Below are 20489 nucleotides of genomic sequence, written 5' to 3'. Positions count from 1 at the left end.
TTCAGGACGGTTTTATTTTCAGACACCTTTTATATACGAAATTAATATCGTCCGAACTTTCTTGCAAGTAATTTTTTTGCAGGTATCGCGTAGCGCGTCCGGGTCGACATGAATAGCGGATTTTTTGTGAAGGGGAAATGCATGAAGGGAAGTCTGCCAGCGGGGCAGTTATTAGTTTAGGCGAGAGAAGGTAGGATGTCGCCAAATGTCGACAAATTTTGGAGACCAGTTGGAAAAGCTTGCTAATGCAACTAATGAAATAACCCAATTCTCGCTTAAATTCTCCCAAATTTAAGTCCATTCGTGGTACGTTATAACCCCTCTTCCTGCAGATAAGTCCGTGCGTTTATATTTATTAGCCAATGCCTTGAGTAGAGCTTGTTTTATGTTATGACATTAGAGTATACTTAAACATGTTCTGACGTTAATTTAACGACTGTTGAACTCGCTTTTTTCGCATCTTTTTGTTTTAGTGTTTCACAATGAAGGAAATTTTGTATGTAACAAACATATTTGACGTACATCTTTCTAAATACATGTATGAATCCAAACATTTTGAAAGGTACCTTCCCCCTGCCCATCCACCCCTCCCCCACTACCCCACCCAAGTCACGGTCATTTAAAGGAGCTCAGTCACGGTATTTTGAGTTTTTTGGCCACGTACAAAAATACCTTTACATTGGAGGAAACCTCAAAATAGTGGCTTACTAACATAGAAAAACCCCAAAGAGATAACAACAAAAGCATAAAGGAACAAGGATGGTTAAAGATGGAGAAGACTAACACGGATTGCAAACGACGAACTTGAAAAGTTTAGGCTAATATGTTTCAAGATGCGCAAATCGTGACTTAGCTACTTTATGGGAGATTCTTGCAAAAAAAAAGAAAAGAAAAAGCGATGATACATGTCAATGAAATAATACATTCTACGGTACAGCAATAAAAATCACCTGGATAAGTAATCATCTGTTTACAGTTGTTAAAAGTTTAACCATCACGATGCCTTTCATGACTCATTTGTTTTGACCGAAGTTTATGATGCATAATTAATTTCTCGTTTTTAAAATAATCTGATTTTGTGACTTAAAAAAGGTATCTTCTCTCGCTTGTGTGAGTTCTTTGCTGTCCAGTGCAAAGATTATTTTTTAACCGTCCGTTTTTTTTCCAATAGTTTCCATTCCTCCACTCAGATTAGTACAGTGTCGAGGGCCTGGATGGAGTTTGCCTGATAGATGTGAATCGGCCATATTCGTATTCTCGGTACTGGACTGGAACTAGCTTACACTGCAGGCTCGTGCGGGAGAATATCACAAAAAGGGATAAATGCTATTCGAATTGGAAAAAGACTCCCCACGTTAGCCTCAATTGCAAACTAGTTCCAGTCCAATACCGAGGATACGAATATTGTCTATTGGCCAACATTTTAAGGTCATTCCGCTGAAATAGAACCTGCACCGAGATTTTTGTGAAATTTTGCCTATCGATTGTTTATATTACATGAACTTAAATTTTGAAATAAAAATGGTGTCCCCATGTTCGTTTAGGAGCAAAAGCACCTTGTTGATACCATATAAATCCTTATAACAGCACCATGATTGTAATTACAATTGTTTGCTAAATTCTCGTTTCCGACGATTGCTTTTCGTTCTACACTGAGAATTGGTCCATATTTATTTTACACAGAGAAATTTATTGCTCAATTCAAAACAACAGGAAAAAATGATAGGTCACCATACTCGTTTGCGAGAAAATGACGATTTACCTCTATGGCGAGGTCCAGCTGTAAAGAAAAAGCCGCCATTTTTTAATGCGCGCGCGCTAATCACGCGTGAAATTATGCGCAGTGGGGATGCGCAATGCAATACTGGGAATGACCTTAACTGTCAGCGGGGAAATGAGGCGTTTTTGAACTGATAGCTCAGAATAAGGCTAAATTTCAAACTGGTAGCTGAAGACTTGCCAAGAATTTTACGACAAACTGAGATTCCAGCGACACCATCCAGGCCCTTAGTTTTTGCTGTTCGATAAAATAATGCGCTGCTAGTTTTTGCAATCTCCAAAAATCACAACAAGTTACCATTTCCAAAGATATTCTGAGGATCCACTGCCTGCTTGACACCTCGTAACATATCGATACCCACATCGGAAATGGTTTGACGAAGCCACTTCTTCCTCAGTTTACCAACACCGTGATGATGAGACAAGCTTCCACCATTGGCAAGAACTTCATCTCGAGCAGCACTCTCTACTTTATCATACAACTCCAGCGGATTGGCGAGCCCGTGATAATTGAAGCCAAAATAGAAATACACGCATGCGCCGGCGTCGTAGGTCTGGGTCACGCGGCACGTGGCCAAGGGAGGGTACTTGATCCCAAGCTCCGCGCATTTTCGCTTCAGCGCTTCTTTCACGTTGCGACACAGATCTGTGACTCGGTCCCAAGGCACGGATGTCTCAAACGACTCGGCGAGGAAATGATGCTGAAAGCCAAGGTCCCTGAGGTAGGCGATTACAAAGGTCAGCATATATCCTCTCTGGCCATTCTCTTCACCAGCTGGGATCCCACGAAACTGAGAGGCAATTTCGTAAATTCTCCTTTGTTGATCGGCTACTTGCTGCTTGTCACCTTCAAACAGTAGGGTGGCTACCGCTATCTGGTGAGGGTCGAAGCCTTTAAACTTGGTCAGGTAGACAGCTTTTAAACCATCAATGAACGACTTGAAATACGATCCGCCCTCAGGTTTTAAAGCTTGCCCAAATACGAACTGTTCATTATCTATCAAGCGAATTGATGCTGGAGCACAGCGCTGTTTGGCAATCTCTCTCACACAGGCAACTCCGATATCAAACGTTGGGAACACTACGGAACCATACACCTTACACTGGGGCAGCGGACGTATTCGCAGGCTCACTTCGGTGACCACTCCCAGCATTCCCTCCGAGCCTAGAATGAAGTGGTGGATATCCGGGCCTGTGGACATCCGGGGAACTTGGCAGCTTTTCTCCACGGTCCCTCGTGGCGTCACCATACGCACGCGCACTAGAATGTCTTCAATGTTGCCATAGATGTTCTTCTTCATACCGGAGGCACGTGTAGCTACCCAGCCTCCCAGAGAGCTGAACTCCAGTGAGTCAGGCTCGTGTCCAATACAGAGGCCCCTGGCATTCATCTGAAAAAGACGAACCGTCAAAGTATTAACTGTTATAGCCCCAGAGATCACCAGTCTCCCCCCAAAAAAGGGAGCAAAATAAAGATGGGCGTTACCTTGCATGATAAAGGAACAGAGAGAGAGACAAGACGGTTCTTTCCTTGCTCTAAGAAGGGTCAGACGTAACAAACCGATGAGGTTAGTTATGTCTGGTAAGGAAGTGCAAAAATTCTTCAGGAGAAAAAAAGATTCATTGAAAAAAATTATGTCAGGGCTGAAGCTAACGCAGGGGCAACGGGGGGCACTTTGTTTCTTAACATGCTTATCACAATTCCAAAATTTAAAAAAATGGGTTTCACCAAGCTTTTTTTTGTCATGATCATACTAATTTTTAAAAATCATAACAGAAGTTCTGACTAGCGTGTTCAAACTTACTTAAAATACTAATACTACTTGGATAAAAAAGGTAGCTAAAACTACATATTACTGACCTGTCTTTCCAGTTCTTGCCCAATAATTCCTGCCTCAATATGAGCCACTAAGTTTTCCTCATCAACCCAAAGAATCTTTTTCATCTCTGTCATGTCTAAGGATACAATCATTCTCTTCTCTGCAACTGGACATTCAAGTGCATTGGACACACTGGTACCACCCCCAAAAGGAATAATGCAGACATTATGCTCCACCGCCAGTCGAACAATTTCCTCCACATCCTTGTGACAGCTCGGCCATATGACAATATCAGGAATCCTGTGGAGCATACCATGGCGCAGCTCAAATATCTCATGACAAGTGTGCCCGTGACCATGAAAGAGCCTTACATGGGGATCCAGAGTAAACTGCACTGCTGTTTCTTTGATACGGTCCAGGAATGGTTGGTTTAGCTGCGCACTTGGTATAGTGCTTGGATCAGGGAGAGGCTTGGATGGAGAAGTAATACTTACATCAGCATGGCACTCTTTTGTAAACCACTGCACTAATTTCGGGAAAGAGTGTCCTCCAAGTATATAACGAGAACCCGTGAACTGAGCCTGCCCATCCTTGATTAGAAACTGCGAATCACTGTACCCCCAGCCATTCCACTTGAGAATATCCTGTCTGCCAGGATTCTTGTTTCCAGACTCTGGTTTTGCTTCTGGTGATATGCCTGCACAATTTTGTGTGGACGCAGTTGTTTGATTAGACTCATCCAAGTGGCCTGCTATTATTTTAAGTCTCCTATTGCTACTCATCTTGTACTAGGTTGTTGATGATATTCTGTGTAAAAAGTAGAAATTGAAATTTAACTCTCTTTTTAGAGCAGTTTACCAAAGAAGGGAGGTAGGTAAAGTCTGCATACAAGCCTAGAGACCCATCAGGCTGGAGCTTATCCTGGTTTCTGTAGCATGAGGCAGCTCCCCTCAGCGTTAAATTCACTAGTACTCATTTATACACTTAGTGGAGAGAGGCACTATAAGAGTTAAGTGTATTCCCCAAGAACACAACACAATGTCAGGCTGGCCAGGGCTCAAAGCTGGACCTCTCAATCTGGAGACAAGCGCACTAACCATGAGGCCACCACGCTTTCCAAAGTAATTCACATTATTTTGCTTTGGTTTTGCATTATGCCGTCACACCATTGGTTTAAAAAACACCTGCCTCTTGGTCATCCATTCAAAAGTAAAACAAAACCCAGTTGTGACCAGGTCATGTGTGTTATCTTATCTGTCACGTCTGCAATTTGTATTTACTTTGCATTTTGATTTTTTCGCTGGATTATCTGAATCCTTTGTGATTGGCCAGAGTGATAACTTTGGTTTTCATTTTATGACACTCAATTGAAAACTGCTAAAAAAAATTATAAACAATTAAAAGAACTATACAATGTGCAGTGTTCTGCTGAGGACTAGAAACCCCTACCCTATCACAGACCAATTATTGGTCTGTGACAGGGTAGGGGTGTATATTCTAATTTTTATTAGTATCATGCCCTCAGTTTGCCCAAGATGCACAGCATTGCACATAACCCTTTTGCCAACCTTTCTATACATAGCCTGAGAAAACATGAATCCTTCTATCCTCACTTCCAGCCGCAACTTCCAACAGAGATTAAAGGTAAAAATAACAATGATTATTATATGTAGCTTCACAGTTGAGATCTGTGTTCTTACTCTTACTACCAGACCACTGTACTGTTCAAATCTTAAATACCTCTCTTTGAGCTACAGGAAGTGGCATGCACTTGAAATCTAGTCCTAAACACATCATGAAAAATCATGGAAAGCATAATGATTTGATGTCAAAATGTTCAGGTTTAGCAGACCAGTTATGCAAACTGACTTTTGCACCCAAATTACAACACAGTTGTTATTGTGTTACTGACTTGTCAAAATGTTTTCAGTAAGTGGAAATTGTTGCTTGAGGGGAATTTATTTCGAATTCTACTCAGAGAATTTTACGACATCAACTATCATCTTCTATTGTTCACCACCAAATTTTCTCCACTTCTTATTGGTTTATAGTCTCCTTCACAGCCGTTATTAGGGTTGTCACATAATGCTTCTCCCCCATGTGACAGTGTTCATCGGCAGAGAGAGACTATCACATTTGCACATTTGCCCTCGATGCTTCACTTCTCAGGCAAATATTGGTTTAAAGAACATCAAATTTCCGAGGGGCAACGATCAGCCAATAGTTCCTCTAAAGAAACACTCTATTGATTGCTTAAATAGAAACTGAGAGCAGATAATCTTGCTGTTATTCAAACTCGAAACAGAAGGCCAAACAATATACAGAAAACCTCACCACAAAGTTACAAAACTCAAATCAAAATTCTCACTTATCCTGGGTTAGCTTAATCGGGCTTTGAAGAACCTGGCCCAGGAGCTCCACTTTTAAGCTTGGCTAAATCTATATATTATGATTCTTGAGCTGGCTTGTGGAAGAAATTTAGTAGTGAACTATAAAGCAAGAGGGTGTGTTTACATTACGGTTAGCCTAAATAGTGCTCCATTTAGCCTAAATAGCACTCAGGTTAGCCTAAATATCACTGACTTGAGAATGGCTAGCTCTCAACAATTGTACAGGTAACCCTTTTAGACACCCATTTTGTCATTTCGCCATTGCGTGTTTCAAACACACCCCAATAAAGACAATAGCGTGTTTATGTAAAGGTTTATGTCTGACGGTCCCCCCTTGGAAATGTGATGTTCTTCAAAGTAGCACATTTGCCCTTGATGCTTCGCTTCTCAGGCAAATATTGGTTTAAAGAACATCACATTTCCGCGGGACAACTATCAGCCGATTGTTCCTCGACAGAAACACCCTATTGATTGTTTAAATGGGAAACTGAGAGCGAATAATCCTGCTGTTAAATTCGTTTGTGGAAATAAAATTGTGCTAATTTACTGTTAGAGTATGTAAATATTGTACATGACTTCCAGCTAACGGCAAAAAAAGAATATTTAGACATCAAGATTAATTCCTTCTAGTTCCGATTAAAGCTGTGTGTATTCAACACAAAGGATTAAAGCTGTGTGTATTCAAAAATCGGGTTGATTTATTTTGTGTGGTGTGACATGTCTATTGTAGACAAAAGAAATCAACGCACTGTTTTTACGTTTAACGAGCATACCAAACACCGCAAAATGATAAAAACATCCTTGGAACATTTTACACCATTCCATACGGAAATAAGATATTGCAAATTCTGCAAATATCCCGAAATCAATAAGCTACGGTCCGTTGAAGTTGAATGATAAGCGCTGTCACGCAGGCCAAGCTACCTGCAAATTGCGCTCAATAGCCTCTTAGGATGACACCTAAAACAAGTACTAAGACATCTAATTGCTCCACAAAAACTCTCAAACTCACCTTTCTAAAAAGCGTTGAATCTCAAGCTTCGCGACAGCGAAAACGTGGTTTTATCAGGTGATCGAAAGGTGACCGATGATCAGGAGGCCATCGACCAAAAGATTTGCGAAACAAAACCGCGGTCAGCTGGGGCGAGAAAAAGAACACGTGCCATTTCCATGCTAGCGGGAGGACAAATATGGAGGAAGCGGCTTCGTCCAAGAAACAAAGCAAATGTCGCCCGTCACAGAATTCCCAAAAGATCGCCAAGGGACATGTACACGCCCTACAGTGTCTTAACAGAATGGAAGAGTTTAGAGCGAGCGAAATCCTTTGTGATGTTGCTCTGGAGAGTAGCGACGGAGCACTTTTCAAAGTGCACAAACTTGTTTTGGCTTCTTGTAGTTCATACTTTCAAGCAATGTTCACCAATGAAATGAGAGAATCGAAAGAGGAAAAAATCAAGATGGCCTTGGACTCGCATGTCTTGAAAGTTTTGGTCGAATTTGCGTACACGTGCAAGATGGAACTGAAATCTCTGGCTGATGTCAAAGCTGTGCTTGTGGCCGCGAACATGTTGTTGTTCTCCGGTGCGGAAACTATTTGCGTGGAATTTATCACGAAGAAAATCAACACCAGGAACTGTGTTGACATCATATCATTTGCAGAGGTGATATCAAGTGAGGAATTGTCAAGAAATGCGTTTGAATTCATGGAAAAAAATTTTGTGGAAATAAGCTCTCATAAAGGTACTGCAAAGGGTCTGGGTCGGGTGGGGGATTGGACGTGGAGGGGTGGACTGGGCTGGGATTTTTGTCCATTTTAAATGCTATAACTACCAAGTGTGACCCAAGGGTGCACGGGTCTAGTTGTAGAGGAGAGGTCTGTGAGAATGCATCTCTGAACAAGGCAACTGCGAATTATTATTTCTTCAGTTGGTGGGGTATAGGGGTGAGGGTTACACCCTCCTCACCTCCCCCCTCCTCCCTGGATCTGCTCTGCATTTCTCATCCCTCCACCATATGAGATCATTACTTAGTTTTTTAATTACAAAAATCTAACCCCAGTAGGTGGTGCAAAAATTGGGTGCCTATCACTACCACAGGCAGCATTTTCATCTAAACTCCTCTTACTTTGGCAAATTCCAAAATGCTCAAACCTCCACACCCCCCCCCCCCCCGCCACTTGTTGCCCTTGGAATTCCACACTTCTCAAATTCCCCCCCCCCTCCACCCCTATCACCACCACCTTTCCAGCCATTCTCCACCTCAAGCCTTCAGAATTCCATAATCATTCAAACCCCTGTCAAGAATTGCGGCTTTTTCGATTTGAAAAGCCCACTACCTTTTTTTTATTAAATCATTAAACTAGCCTACAATCTAGTACATGAAACTCTGTTGCTTTGTTTGCCTTTTATTTGATCTCAGTCTGAAGGGTAAGCCAGGTTCCAAGGAAACAAAATCCAAGGGCATGAAAGGAAAGGGGAGTGTTTATTGGACTGGATTCTGAAAGCATTGCTACCCGTGTTATGGCTATGGCTATTTTCTGGAACCACAGGAGATACAAGTAGAGCTGTGGTTTAACAGTACGATTTGGAGATAAATCTGAAAACAAACACCTTTTTCAACCCTCAAAACATAACTGAAATAATTAAGGCTATGTTACTGTTGCACATTTATCCCTGCAAACTTATGACCAGAGAAATTACTAGAATTGACAATTTTAAGTCCAGAAAATTGCTTTCCCCTCTCTCATTTTTATCCTTGAGTGTGCCCTTAGCTTAGTGATCAATGCTGGCCAATGCATGGCAAGTGTATGATCATGGAATGTTAATTGAAATTGAGGGTTCAAAATATTCTGGGAAATGCAGACAGCCTCTGACCACTTTTGGTCTTTGAAATACTATTTTAGAACAATTTTATTCCACCATTAACCAACGAAGTTATTATTGATGAATAATTTGACAACATGAACTGTTTGAGTTGTTTTTCACCAGTGGCAGTTTTATATATAGAAATGATGAGAAATGACAGTAATTTCTTTATCTCCAGGTTTCCTCTCCTTACCTACAAGCCTCATGAAGAAACTTGTCTCTTCAGAAAACCTTAACATTTCCTGCAATGAAGAAGGAGTTCTAAAGTTTGTTTTGGATTGGGTTAATCACGATCTAGCCAACAGACTTGAACATTGTCCAGACGTCATGAAAAATGTACGACTTCCTCTCATTCCAAGAAATCTTTTGATCAACTTTTTGGGGTCAGAATTTGAAGAACTTAAAAAAACTGGTGAGTGTCACATTTTCCTGGAAAATTAGGAAGTGCCCTATTGGGTAACAAAGTTGTTTTCCCTGCAATTATGCTGAAATGGATTAATAATTTTGTTTACAGAAGTTTCTCTCAGTTAGATCTTCCTTGAGACTGTGCAGGAGACACTTATATTATTCTCTTTTCTCACTGATCTGGCAGACGTGAGATCATTTTTTCAGAAGAAAACTGTAACTTTTGTCATTTGCAACAAATGTTGAAGAAAATTATTGTCTAGTATACAGCTTCTTCCAACAAAGAAGTAACATTAAAAAAATAATAATAAAACTGATACTATTATGTTTGATACTTTACCACAAAGTATAAATGACCTATGATGAAAACATAATCATGTGATTGTAGCCTCTATCACTGATGGATGTAATTCTTAAACGCCTTTAAATTGTATCTTTTTGGTATGCTTTGGCTGCATATCAGGTGAATTGGGTCAAATCAAATCTTCAATTAAATTTATTACAGCTCAGTGGCCAAAGTTGAGTATCAGTAATCATTTTTTTGATTAAAATGACTTGGACCCTTTGCATTATGCTCTGTACAGGTTGTGATGCTCTTGTTGAAGAGATTAACTCTTATCAGCTTCATCCCGAGAAAAGGACCATCATTAATACACAGCGCACACAGCCTAGACACAGAACTCCTAAAAAACTGTGTGTGATTGGGGGCTTATCTGGATTTGACAGTCCTGACAGATATTTAAATCGTGCAGATTACTTTTACTTGGAGGACGAAGAGAAATGGCAAGAAATGGCACCCATGTGTGTTGCACGAGAATCTGCAGGTATAAGACAAAGTATTGTGATAAGAAGCTAATAAATATAACTGGGCAACTCTCTAGATTTAAGCAATTCATTTTCAAGGTTAGAAGACAAAATTCTCCTTTTACTGATATCTATAAATTAGGTTTGGGATGTTCGTGTCACTGGAACCGCATGTCTCACTTAGCCAGAAGGACCTTAGCACAAGAAAAAGATGGCAAGAAAAAAGTGTTTCTGGAGATAACTCAATGCTGGTTTCCTTCCTTTTCTGGTTCACTCCAACCAAAATCATTCAAATTCTACAGTTTAAGACCTCAACAACTTTGGATGAATGGAAAATTCCAGCCATGTGTTTCCATCTGGATGACTTCACTGAAAATTGTCCCCATAAGCCGGATTTCCTTGTTTTTGTACACCACTCTTCAAATCTACGTGTAGCACCTTTCATAGAAGCTGTTTGGGTTTGTCACATTCCCCCAGAGTTGAGTGAGGGACCCAAAGTTTGTCCATGTAGGAGGCTACGTTATTCCTTAAACCAACAAACCACACTTACATCAAAAAAACCTGTTTTACTTCTTAGCTGTTGTCAATCTCAGTGGTCTGATCTTTGTCATTGGTGGAGTCAGTTTCAGTGCAAACCTCAGCTCTGTTGAATGCTACAACCCTCAGCTGGACTCCTGGACTGAAATGCCGCCTCTTAAATACTGCAAGGGACAGGTGGCAGGCACTGTTCTCAGTGGGTGTGTCTATGTGATTGGTGGAAGCGACGATCATCTTAGAGAGGGACTGAAGACGGTGGAGAAGTATAACCCAATCACCAATGACTGGGAAGTGGTCACGCCCATGCGCATGGGTCGAGGGGCACTGGGTATGTATTGAGTGCATTTCATGTTAAATTCTTCATTGAAAGTGTGATCCAGTGATAATAATTTTTAAACGTTGGATAATGATTCTTGACATATGGGGGTCTCCTGATCTCTTTTAGTTTTCTGGGGGTCCTTTCCAAAGGCCAATTTCTTATTTCTTTTCATGGAAACAGACTGGCCTGTTAGGTTCGATTTCGGCTACCACTGCCAAGATCTTGTAATGAAGAATAGAAATTGCGGTAGACAGGATGGAGGAGAAGTGAAAATGTTTTTTAGAGTGTCTATCAGGTTAAGTCGTTATTTGTGGGGTGAGCTTAAAGCTTCCCCCCAAACCCACTCCCTGCATCACTACTCTCCCGCAGGAGAACCCGCCGTACAACATTGAATATGGTGTTCAAAGAATTCTATAAAAGCCAGAATTACTGTCATCCTCCTAGGTGTAGCCACTCTTGAAGGGAAGATCTACGCGTGTGGGGGAGCCAACTTCAACTTTGCGTTCTCCTCAGTCGAAGTCTACGATCAACAAAAGAACCGCTGGACGTCCGCTTCTCCCATGAAAAGAGCGCGCGCTTTTCACGACGTGGTTGTGGCGCACGGATTTCTGTACGCGCTTGGCGGCGCTGAAATGCAGAATGGCCAACTAGCAAACATTCAAGCCTCGGCGGAGAGATTCTGTTCGCGTACAAATCAATGGACGGTTATAAAATCTCTGTATGTGCCCTGCTGGGGAGTCAGGGCAGTGGCTAATGAGAGACCACGTGATCATGAGGTAGACGTGTATATAGTTGGATCGTTTGTCGTGGACTCGGGTTATGGCGCTGTAGCTAAACTTAGTATCGGTGCTGATGACTCGCATATGCTGACGCACATTCCATACTTTGACGAGCCTTCACCTAGGATACAGGCCGGGGTTGTAATTTTGCCGTGGATATGATAACAACAGTGGAGAGAGACCAAGACATAAGGCGAGGTTCTCGCCGCAAGGCAAAATTCCTTTTAAAATGCGCGGGAGTTCTCGTCTTCTATTTTCGTCTTCTTTTTTCGTATCGCATGTCTGTAGCAGTCGAGGTATCGTTTGGCACTATAAGCAAAGAAGTTTTAACTTTCAACTTTCAACTTAACTTGTAATCAACTTTTATAATTTAGTTGGTGCGATGTCTTAATGATTTTACCGACTTAATACATGTAGATGTAGGTGGAATTTAATAATACCGTTGCACTGTTCTGATGGTGTAGATGGTAGCTGAAGGTTTCGCATCCACCGAGTTCGCACTCACATCGATTCAACTAGCTATCAAGTTCACCCCAGATTAGTGGGCATAATGAAACAAAATCACTCAAAACATGTTTATTTCTCGTTTTTTAATCCAATGACCGCGGATCTAACTCGAAAAAGGTAGAGGCGAACTCGAAATAGCAAGTTTAAAATGAGTTCAGGGGTGCGAACTCGATTGGGTGCGAAACAGGAAGCATTCGTTTAGATTGATCAGGCGCGATCAAAGCATTCAATGTAGCTCTTATTTGTCTGCCTGTTTTATAACGATATCTTTTTAAGGGCCACATGAAGTTTGTGTTACGTCCAGATTTAACGCTTCATTTCAAGTTTTCTGACGAGTATCCCCGCTCGTTTAATTTGGGATTTCCTCGGCGCGTCCATGGTAAGGTTTGGAGTGCGACGACTTGATCCGTGTGCTCCTGGCTGTGAAAACGATGTCATCAAAACCACTCGTAAACTATCCTGTACAATTTTCCTCTTTCTTTGGTTCTGTTCGCTTTTTTGTTCGTTTAACAGCTAGCCTGGATATCAGTCTGAAAGGCCGCTTGGCAATTCTCACTTTCCTGTAAGTCATTTTATACTTTCAAGCTTCTTGAATCTCGCTGGACGATCCTTGACAGAAGACAGTCACCTTATCTAGTCTAATGTCAGTAATCCAAACTTGTGTGCTGTTCAGTCCATTTCCCTGCGGAAATTTTCAGTGTTCCTTAGCTTCCCGTCCACTTTCGAAGGTCATCCGTTAGATGTGGTTTTTCTGCGGAATGTCCTTGTGCAGTAGAGATAACAATATTTCGAGGATACTAAAACAACTAATATTTAATTGACTCGAACGTTCAGTCAGTCATTACCTGTCACTCAAATGACTCGAGGTCGATCCTTTGATTACCAAGAAAGTTTTCTGTGTCGCAATTCACAGGATCTGAGGTTCAAAGGGAGTGATAAAGGTGTAATTTCCCCTTACGATATTCATACACTGCCTTGCAGAACGGAAACGAGAATTCAGTAATTAATCCGCATCAAAGGGACTATAAGGGTTACCGTGAGTCAGAACTGTCCCGAATCCATTTTGATATTGTTTAGTAAAGGAACAAGTTTTAGGATGACTGTTTCTTTTTGGTCAACAGAGAAGATGGAGATCTTAAACCATTGTAATTTCATTAAATGGATACTTCTGTCTGTAATAGGAAGGTCGCGGATACTGCCTTCATCGTTTTTGCGTTGCTTTCATTTAATATACAGATCGGCTTATTTATATGCTTGAGTTCCCGTTTACAGTACAAATATTTACGCGTTTCTTTATATGGTTATCGTTAGTGTTCTTGGAAGTAAATTTATCAACTGTTTGTTCAATCGTTTATTTCATTTGTATTTTGTGCTGAAATTCATGGTTGTATTTTCATAATAAACTCAATTGACGCTCAAGTGCTGAACGACAAATATATGTGCTTACTTCAGCGAAATAAACGTTGCCGGCGCAAATCACACTCGCGCGTGTTCAGGGCAAGTGATCAATAACTCTGAGATCCTGGGGTAGTTATTTAGGGGGAGGGGTGGGGGTGGAGCGAGAGACGGGGGAAAAATCAGCAAGGAAAAGTTGGAGAGACTCACTTTCTCTCTAACTTTTCTTTGTCGATTTTTTCCTTGTTGTTGCCCGCACGAACTCCCCCTGGGTGTCCGAGGATGAATCTGTTTACGTTTAGGGGAGGGCTAAGTATCACCTTGGCAAAAAGTTTTCTATAATTTCCTGAATGAGTCATTGATATAAATAGTTTTCCTTGTTTCTTTAGAGTCATACTGAAACAAACATTTGATAAATTATCCCGTGTTTTCTGTGGGCTGTTCTCTGAGTAAGAACTTGAGCGTTTGATAAATTTTCAGTCTGACATTTCACTGCTAAAATATGAAAGAGCAGGTAATTCCACCTTTCTTTCCCGCGCCGTAAGAGTTTACTTATAATGTTCTTATTTGCGATCGTTATCTCCGGGTTTGTTTTTACGCCAATATCTTTAACCCGGGCTTAAACCTGTTTCAGGTCAGTTCGAGTATGGAGTTCATGACGGGCCCATTTCTAGCCTTAATAAATTATTATTTACGCGTGACAAGTTATTGCGTTACCGGTGTAGCTATTGGTAGGCTAGTCTGAATGGAACAAAGCTAAAATTGTGTAAAGCAGTGAATTTTTCCGAGAAATGATTAGCTCACGCAATTATTTGCCCCAAGCGTGACTATTAAATCGTCACTTCATGTTTTCCGGGAAACTATTCATTTGATATTCGAATTCTCAGAAGGCTTCCGCTCCGCCGCGCTTGTCTTTCAAAGAAATAAAGTCTTATTGAATTTCGCCGTTGTGTTAGTTCAGTAAACTTTCGCTTCCCCGAAATCAACAAGGCAAATGGTTCGAAGCAGCAGAGACAAGCCTCAGCAAAACTGTCAAGAACCCGGGAAAGCGATGGAAAAAGATTATGTCAACATCATCACAGAGTTCTTCGCGCTCATCGTATTTTGACACCGCCGTAGCGACTTTACAGACAAGTGGGTTTTATTGGGGAGCCATAAACGCTAATCAATCAAAAACTTTATTGATGCACAAAAGAGTTGGAGCATTTCTTGTGCGGGCTAGCTCAGACCCTAAGCATTTATTCACGCTGAGCTTGAAGACAGAAGCAGGAGTGACGAATATAAGGATCGTCATGTGCGACGGCAAATTTTCGTTAGATCAAAACAATGGAACAATCACGCGGGCCCGTGCAAACCAGCAGGGTTCACCAAGGTTCGACTGTGTGGTAAAACTTGTGTTTTATTATATGCTGCTATCCTGGAGAACGTTGCGACAAAATTCTTCAAGTACAGGAACTCGTGACAGAGTCGCAGCTCACTTGTCACTTCTCTTGCCTCTCTACAAAGAAGTGTCCAGCCTACAGCATTTGTGTCGAAGAACGTTGAATCGCCTTGTAATTGGCGATGGGGTCCATGGTCTACCCATTCCTGCTAAACTAAAAGTGTACTTAAGAAGATACCAATATCCAGTATAACCAAGAGACGGGAATTATTTTATATTCAACTAAGTGCGATGTAATGAATTATTGGTGAAGTGCCATTTCCCCGAGTTATTACGAGTACATTTTCACGTACAAAGAGAGACCGTTTTTCCGAGAAAAATAGGTGGAGTGTATGCTACAAGAAGGTGTGTATCTTAAACAATATTTGTTCAAATTATAAATTAGTCCTTCCCGATGAGGGAACGTCGCTATATGTAGGCATGCATATTATCAAATTGTACAGCCTGTTTATAAAGTTATTTATTTCGAAAATAATTAAAAGTATATTTGTATGGACACTTGTGAAAGTTGATGCTACTGGTCAAAGAACATCCTTTTATTCCTAGAAACTAGAATAACGGTACGCTTGGCTTCAAATGTATCTGTAAGGCTACGTCATGTGATTTTACCGTCAATATTTTCCCTTTTAAGTTGGGAATTAGTTATTACATAAGGTAAAATCATTCTCGACAGAAGAGTTCAGTCGTTATGCAACCATAACGCCAAACCTTTTGATGTGAAAAACAGATAAAAAAAGTAGTTTATGATGCGAGAATTGAAGTGAAAGTAACAATTTATAAGGAACTACCTATATATAGTTACAGTCATCCTGTTGCACTTGGATGCGGAAAATTAAACAGCTTAAGTGTTGATATTGTAAACTAAGGCAACAAGACGGACAGTTCATAATCGGAAGGAGTGTTGGCCGACATTTTGTTCCGTTTTGTTTAATTAAAGTGTTGACACACTTTCCACAAAACCAAACATTGAAGAGAAATCAATCATTGTGATGAATTTACTTATACTTGGGCACGCATTTTGATGCATCCGCTACCTATTGCGTGAAAGCGCCATCAAGCAGGTTTCAAATTTCCGCGTTCAGCAAGGAATGTGTTCCGGGGGAAATTCCCTAATTCCACGAAATGGAAAACGCGTACCACGGGGTATGGGGGGTATTCCCTGTTGTGCGCCATAGGGGGAGGCTTAAAGGGGTTCCTTTATTTATTCCGGAGGTATCTAAAGAGTAGACGACGGATTTCTTGAGCAGAAGTATAGGGAAGGGTAGGGAAAGTGTCATTGGCTTTTTCAAATGATCTCGAGAACAAACGGACGCACCTAATGGACGAGGATCGAGTCACCGAAGTATTTTAAAGGTTTGCTCAGTGCAGTTTTCCTACTATAGGTTATAGTTATAGCACTGTTTGAAACCATGGTTATACCTGTGTGATTTGCACGGCCTCACCGAGCAGATGTATGTTGTATACTCGCCTTTGTTTGATTCGCTGCTGTCACGGTTTAGTTTTAAGTACGTGCGGGAAAAAATGTTTCTCAGTTTTTGCGCATGATTACGTTTGATCTCAAAGTCGCTTCACATACTGTACTTGGATTTGCATTGTTTGTTTTGTACTTGGGATGCAGAGTTGTCTCGCGAAATGACCTGAATTGCAGCCCTTGCATCCTTCACAGGAGATATTTTAAGGTGCCGCCAGCATTACACAATTAGCTTTAGTTCTGCTGAAATAAATTTTTATAATTAGGAAAGCCTTATGCAAGAAAATTGTTTCGAGAGTTTCCTGATCTCGTGAAGTGCAAAACCAAAGAGTTTCAGCGAAACCCTGGGCCCGAGTACCGCTGTACGGGACAGGAGCCGGCGGACCTTCGGGAACCAGGGGCTCGTTTCTCGAAGGTCCCGAAAAGTTTTCGCACCCGGAGGGCCGCAGCAAAATCTCAAACCTTATGATTACAGAGCTGTTTTATTCACATATTCTTAATATAAACAGACGTTCCATTCTGTACAAGAAGTTTCAGGCGTATACACCTCTCTATCTTTAAATACCGATTAACTCAGGAAAAATGGCTTTTCGGGCCCGAAAAGTTTCCGGGACTTTCGATGAACAGGCCCCTGACCTGAGAGAGCAGTGGAAGTCAAGTCTAAGGAAGCGCGGAACTGAACGTCAAGTTAAGGCATACTCGATCCCGTGTTATAGCGATGTATAGGGCTGTGCCACCTTAAAGCGTATATGGGTTTCTAGATCTTTTGCCCTGAAATAGTTGTTAAAGGACTGCTAGACCGATATCACATGACCCAGAGATTAGACTCCTGTCTATCTTCAAACTGGCAAGAGCGATAAGATAGAAAACTGAGCAGGAAAGAAAAGTTATTTGATAACTTGTAATCAAATACAGTGTACAGGTTTTATGAAAGATCAAGTCAAAACTAATAAGGCACAAAATTTAGAGGTCATGTTTGAAAAGAGGAGCTGTTGAGACATGCATATGGAACATACGGCGACGAGTGGAACGTCCACAGCACAAGACGCGGCAGTGAAAGAAGCTTTAAGCTCTTCAGTGTAATCTTTAAAACAATGCGTTTCCGTCTAGCCTTTCTAGTATTATTGCGCGTTGTTACAATCGTTGCGAACGGGAGAGTAAATCATCTTGCCAAAAGAAAACATTGATTTAAACATATGTGCATCTGTTTGCAACCTGTTTCTTGGCGAACAGACCGGGCTGTCAGTACAGTGCATCTGACGGTATTCAACAAACGAACGTGATGCTGTTTGTAAAGCCAAATGATCGCAGAAACAACAGCCAGTAAAAGTAAAAGTTATTCGTGTTTGGCAAACTACTTAGTTAAAAACTACTTAGTTATATAATTAGTATTCTTTCCAAGAGAGGGCGGTTCGCCCTTCTGAAACCCAACCTAGGGAGGGTTTTTTCCTTTGCAGGTGAAATTTGTCTTTTTGGCACTAGAGTCGCATAATCCGTGTAGATTCATCTGCGGTCTTAATGCTAAGTCGAGGCAAACTATCATACTTATTAATTATTCATTTCCCCGTCAAAGTATTTCGTCTTGGCGAATTTTTCGTTTTCTGACCTTCCTTCAACTGAAACCATATTAAACTATCTTGACGCCAACCTCGTTCCCAGGGTCTGTCATCGAGGTTGTCTTGACGCGTAATTCGTCAGATACCCATTATCATACACACGCACGGATTAAGACGCACTAAAGTTCATCTTGACGTATAATCCATCTTATGCCCGTCTTCTTGTACTGAGATGCCTAGCAAGACGCTAAACAAATCTTGCCAAAGTTCGTCCATCCAAAAGGATTTTGCTTCTCCAACCAGTTTTCGAGAGTCTAACATGAGCCTTTTCATCCCTCATTCCCCCAATAATTCTAGCTCAATCCCGCGCCATCCCGCCCCATTATCAGAATGTTTATCCCGATCCCTCCCTGGTAGAGCTCGAGGTGTGCGCAGTTCTCCGCGTAACGACCGTAACTTGTGATTTTCTGGGGTTTTTTTTTCATCCCGCTTCGGCCGTCTATTTTAAAACTATCCCTCATACTGTTCGTCAACTTGATGAGCAAATCCCGTTCGAATACCTGCCGAAGAATCTTCATCCCGTATCACGCCATGAAAATTTTTGTCATCCGGCACTCCGCCTCCGTTTTTACTCTTATTCCGCATCCCGCCAAACTTATCGTTTTCGAACGTTCCGTGGGTATGGGGCTAGAAACTATAAGGAATACTGCAAAGGTCGGTCAAACAACGTGAGAGGTGTGAATACAATATTTCGGCCGGCCAACACCAGCCTTTTTCAGTTTTCACATTTTGTTATGGCAGCACGCATGAAAGCTATCCTGAAAAAAAAATTCCAGTACCTGTCCCGTTAATATTATAAATCAGTTTCACGAACAGGTCGAACGGTATCAACACTGGTGGAATATTTCAAACAGGTTTACGGTCGTTTCGATACAAGTCGTTTCGATACAAATGGAAGCCCGTCGATTATTCGAGATACATCTAAAGTCGATTCGATACAAACTGAAGTCGTTTCGTAGCAAAAAGAAAAAAATCAAGTTTGTCTGGAGGGCGGAACTTTTCCGCTAGCTGAATACATGTACGCTGAGCTTCTGCTCTGGAACGACCCTCAATTGAAGAGAAATCAGACGTTACTCACGGTGAAGCAAATCGTCCACTACAAAAAAAAAACATTTAGTATCGCTTGACAATTCTAAACGTGGAAATTCTAAGATAATTTCAGACTGCCAGGTATCTTAAAGTTTTGTATTGACTTCAATTTGTATCGACCTAGATGTGTATCGAATCGACTTCGACTTGGATCCCTGTCTCGTTCGTTCGATTTTGTACCGGATTAGTCCAATGAGAGCGCGCGGCGGCTCTCCGGAAATCTCAACGCACTGTTAGTCGTTGATTGAAGTCATGAGGCCTGTCGTGGCATGAACGAGTAGCTCACCAGTATTAAAATACAGATGTGGAAACTTGAGAGGTAAACTTGTGTTAGGCAATCCCTCGAAGGAGAGTAAAAATCCCGGGGGAGGGGGTACTTGGGTCAATCTTTGTTGGGTATGTGCCGCTGGTCTCTCAGAACCCCTACCCCATTATAGTGATATTCTATGGCCAATTATAGACCCCATCTTAGTCACTTTTGGGTAAATGTAATTTTCACGACCCCAACTTAGTCACTTTCTGTTTTTGCGTCTACCGTATAAATCCTTTTAACTAAGTCTTCCTAAAATGAATTGACACATTTAATAAACTGAGTGAAGAACACTTAACTTTACAACTACACTATAAACATTCTGGTACATTTGCTTACCATAAATATTTACAAATATACCGTCATAAATAGTTGAAATGCAAACATTCTTCTTTAACGGTAACATTACACTAGCACTGACATCATAATAGCATTTTCGATGTGGATAAAAGCAATTTATAGAACTTTCAGATCATTTATATTTCGATTTGTCTTACCTTGTAGCACTGTCACCGGAGAGCCATGTGATGACACCAAAGGACGCTGGCGTGTTGGAGGTGGAATTAATGTTCCTGTCAATGTCACGTTTAAAGCAAACAAGTCCCAAGCAAAGGAGATCAAACGCTTATTACAGCAAAAGAAGATCCAAGTTATCTTAACTTCGATGGACGCAGAATAGCAATTAAATACCATAACACGAATGTGGACTTTGTTCTGGACTATTGTGTAACTGGTTAATGTTTAAGTTGTGATTTCAAGGCCGGAAATGTAGTGGGAGCCGTTTGTCAAATATTAAACAACAGCAATAAATACGGTAACATTTTTTTTCGGCGAATCTTTCCGTTTATAAATCACAACCTGCCAGAATTTTCTTACTCTCAAAATCCCGGAAAAGTGTGACCCCATTCTAGTCACCCTATAAAAAATGCTTGAAAAGGCGACACCGTTGTAATCAGTCCAGTC

General features: G+C 41.2%; 3 protein-coding genes across 4 annotated transcripts; 2 read left to right on the top strand and 1 right to left on the bottom strand.

Moving 5' to 3' along the window:
- Nucleotides 1-327: 327 nt before the first annotated feature.
- On the bottom strand, nt 328-20246 carry LOC110060248 (alkyldihydroxyacetonephosphate synthase, peroxisomal-like). Of its 2 annotated transcripts, none has more exons than XM_089290428.1 (3): nt 20024-20246; nt 3641-4406; nt 328-3170 (listed from the first exon to the last, which is right to left on the bottom strand). In XM_089290428.1, exons 2-3 carry the CDS (start codon nt 4379-4381, stop codon nt 2064-2066), a joined length of 1848 nt encoding a protein of 615 aa, XP_089146554.1. In that variant the 5' UTR covers nt 4382-4406; nt 20024-20246; the 3' UTR covers nt 328-2063. The 2 variants fall into 2 exon arrangements, with proteins under 2 accessions (XP_089146554.1, XP_020622659.2); XM_020767000.2 differs by lacking the exon at nt 20024-20246 and adding an exon at nt 7002-7169.
- Nucleotides 7148-13623, top strand: LOC110060249 (kelch-like protein 12). The gene is made up of 5 exons (XM_020767001.2): nt 7148-7729; nt 9032-9265; nt 9843-10082; nt 10640-10927; nt 11363-13623. Exons 1-5 carry the CDS (start codon nt 7180-7182, stop codon nt 11857-11859), a joined length of 1809 nt encoding a protein of 602 aa, XP_020622660.1. The 5' UTR covers nt 7148-7179; the 3' UTR covers nt 11860-13623.
- LOC110060250 (suppressor of cytokine signaling 2-like) lies at nt 14268-16004 on the top strand. Its single transcript, XM_020767003.2, has one exon. It carries the CDS (start codon nt 14664-14666, stop codon nt 15231-15233), a length of 570 nt encoding a protein of 189 aa, XP_020622662.1. The 5' UTR covers nt 14268-14663; the 3' UTR covers nt 15234-16004.
- Nucleotides 20247-20489: the final 243 nt, after the last annotated feature.

The sequence above is a fragment of the Orbicella faveolata genome, unplaced genomic scaffold, assembly GCF_042242905.1.
Source record: "Orbicella faveolata isolate gen_17 unplaced genomic scaffold, um_ofav_v1 contig_2, whole genome shotgun sequence".
In the NCBI taxonomy this organism is placed as follows: domain Eukaryota; kingdom Metazoa; phylum Cnidaria; class Anthozoa; order Scleractinia; family Merulinidae; genus Orbicella; species Orbicella faveolata.
This window is presented reverse-complemented; position numbering and strand designations above follow the sequence as displayed.

What these genes read in the sequence shown, in the direction of transcription:
- LOC110060248 (XM_089290428.1), bottom strand. Translation starts at nt 4,381, where the DNA reads ATGAGTAGCAATAGGAGACTTAAAATAATAGCAGGCCACTTGGATGAG. An exon ending in GGCAAGAACTGGAAAGACAG is followed by an intron (nt 3,171 to 3,640) that starts GTCAGTAATATG and finishes CGTCTTTTTCAG; the next exon opens with ATGAATGCCAGGGGCCTCTG.
- LOC110060249 (XM_020767001.2), top strand. Translation starts at nt 7,180, where the DNA reads ATGGAGGAAGCGGCTTCGTCCAAGAAACAAAGCAAATGTCGCCCGTCA. An exon ending in TGAAGAACTTAAAAAAACTG is followed by an intron (nt 9,266 to 9,842) that starts GTGAGTGTCACA and finishes TGCTCTGTACAG; the next exon opens with GTTGTGATGCTCTTGTTGAA. An exon ending in CATGGGTCGAGGGGCACTGG is followed by an intron (nt 10,928 to 11,362) that starts GTATGTATTGAG and finishes TCATCCTCCTAG; the next exon opens with GTGTAGCCACTCTTGAAGGG.
- LOC110060250 (XM_020767003.2), top strand. Translation starts at nt 14,664, where the DNA reads ATGTCAACATCATCACAGAGTTCTTCGCGCTCATCGTATTTTGACACC.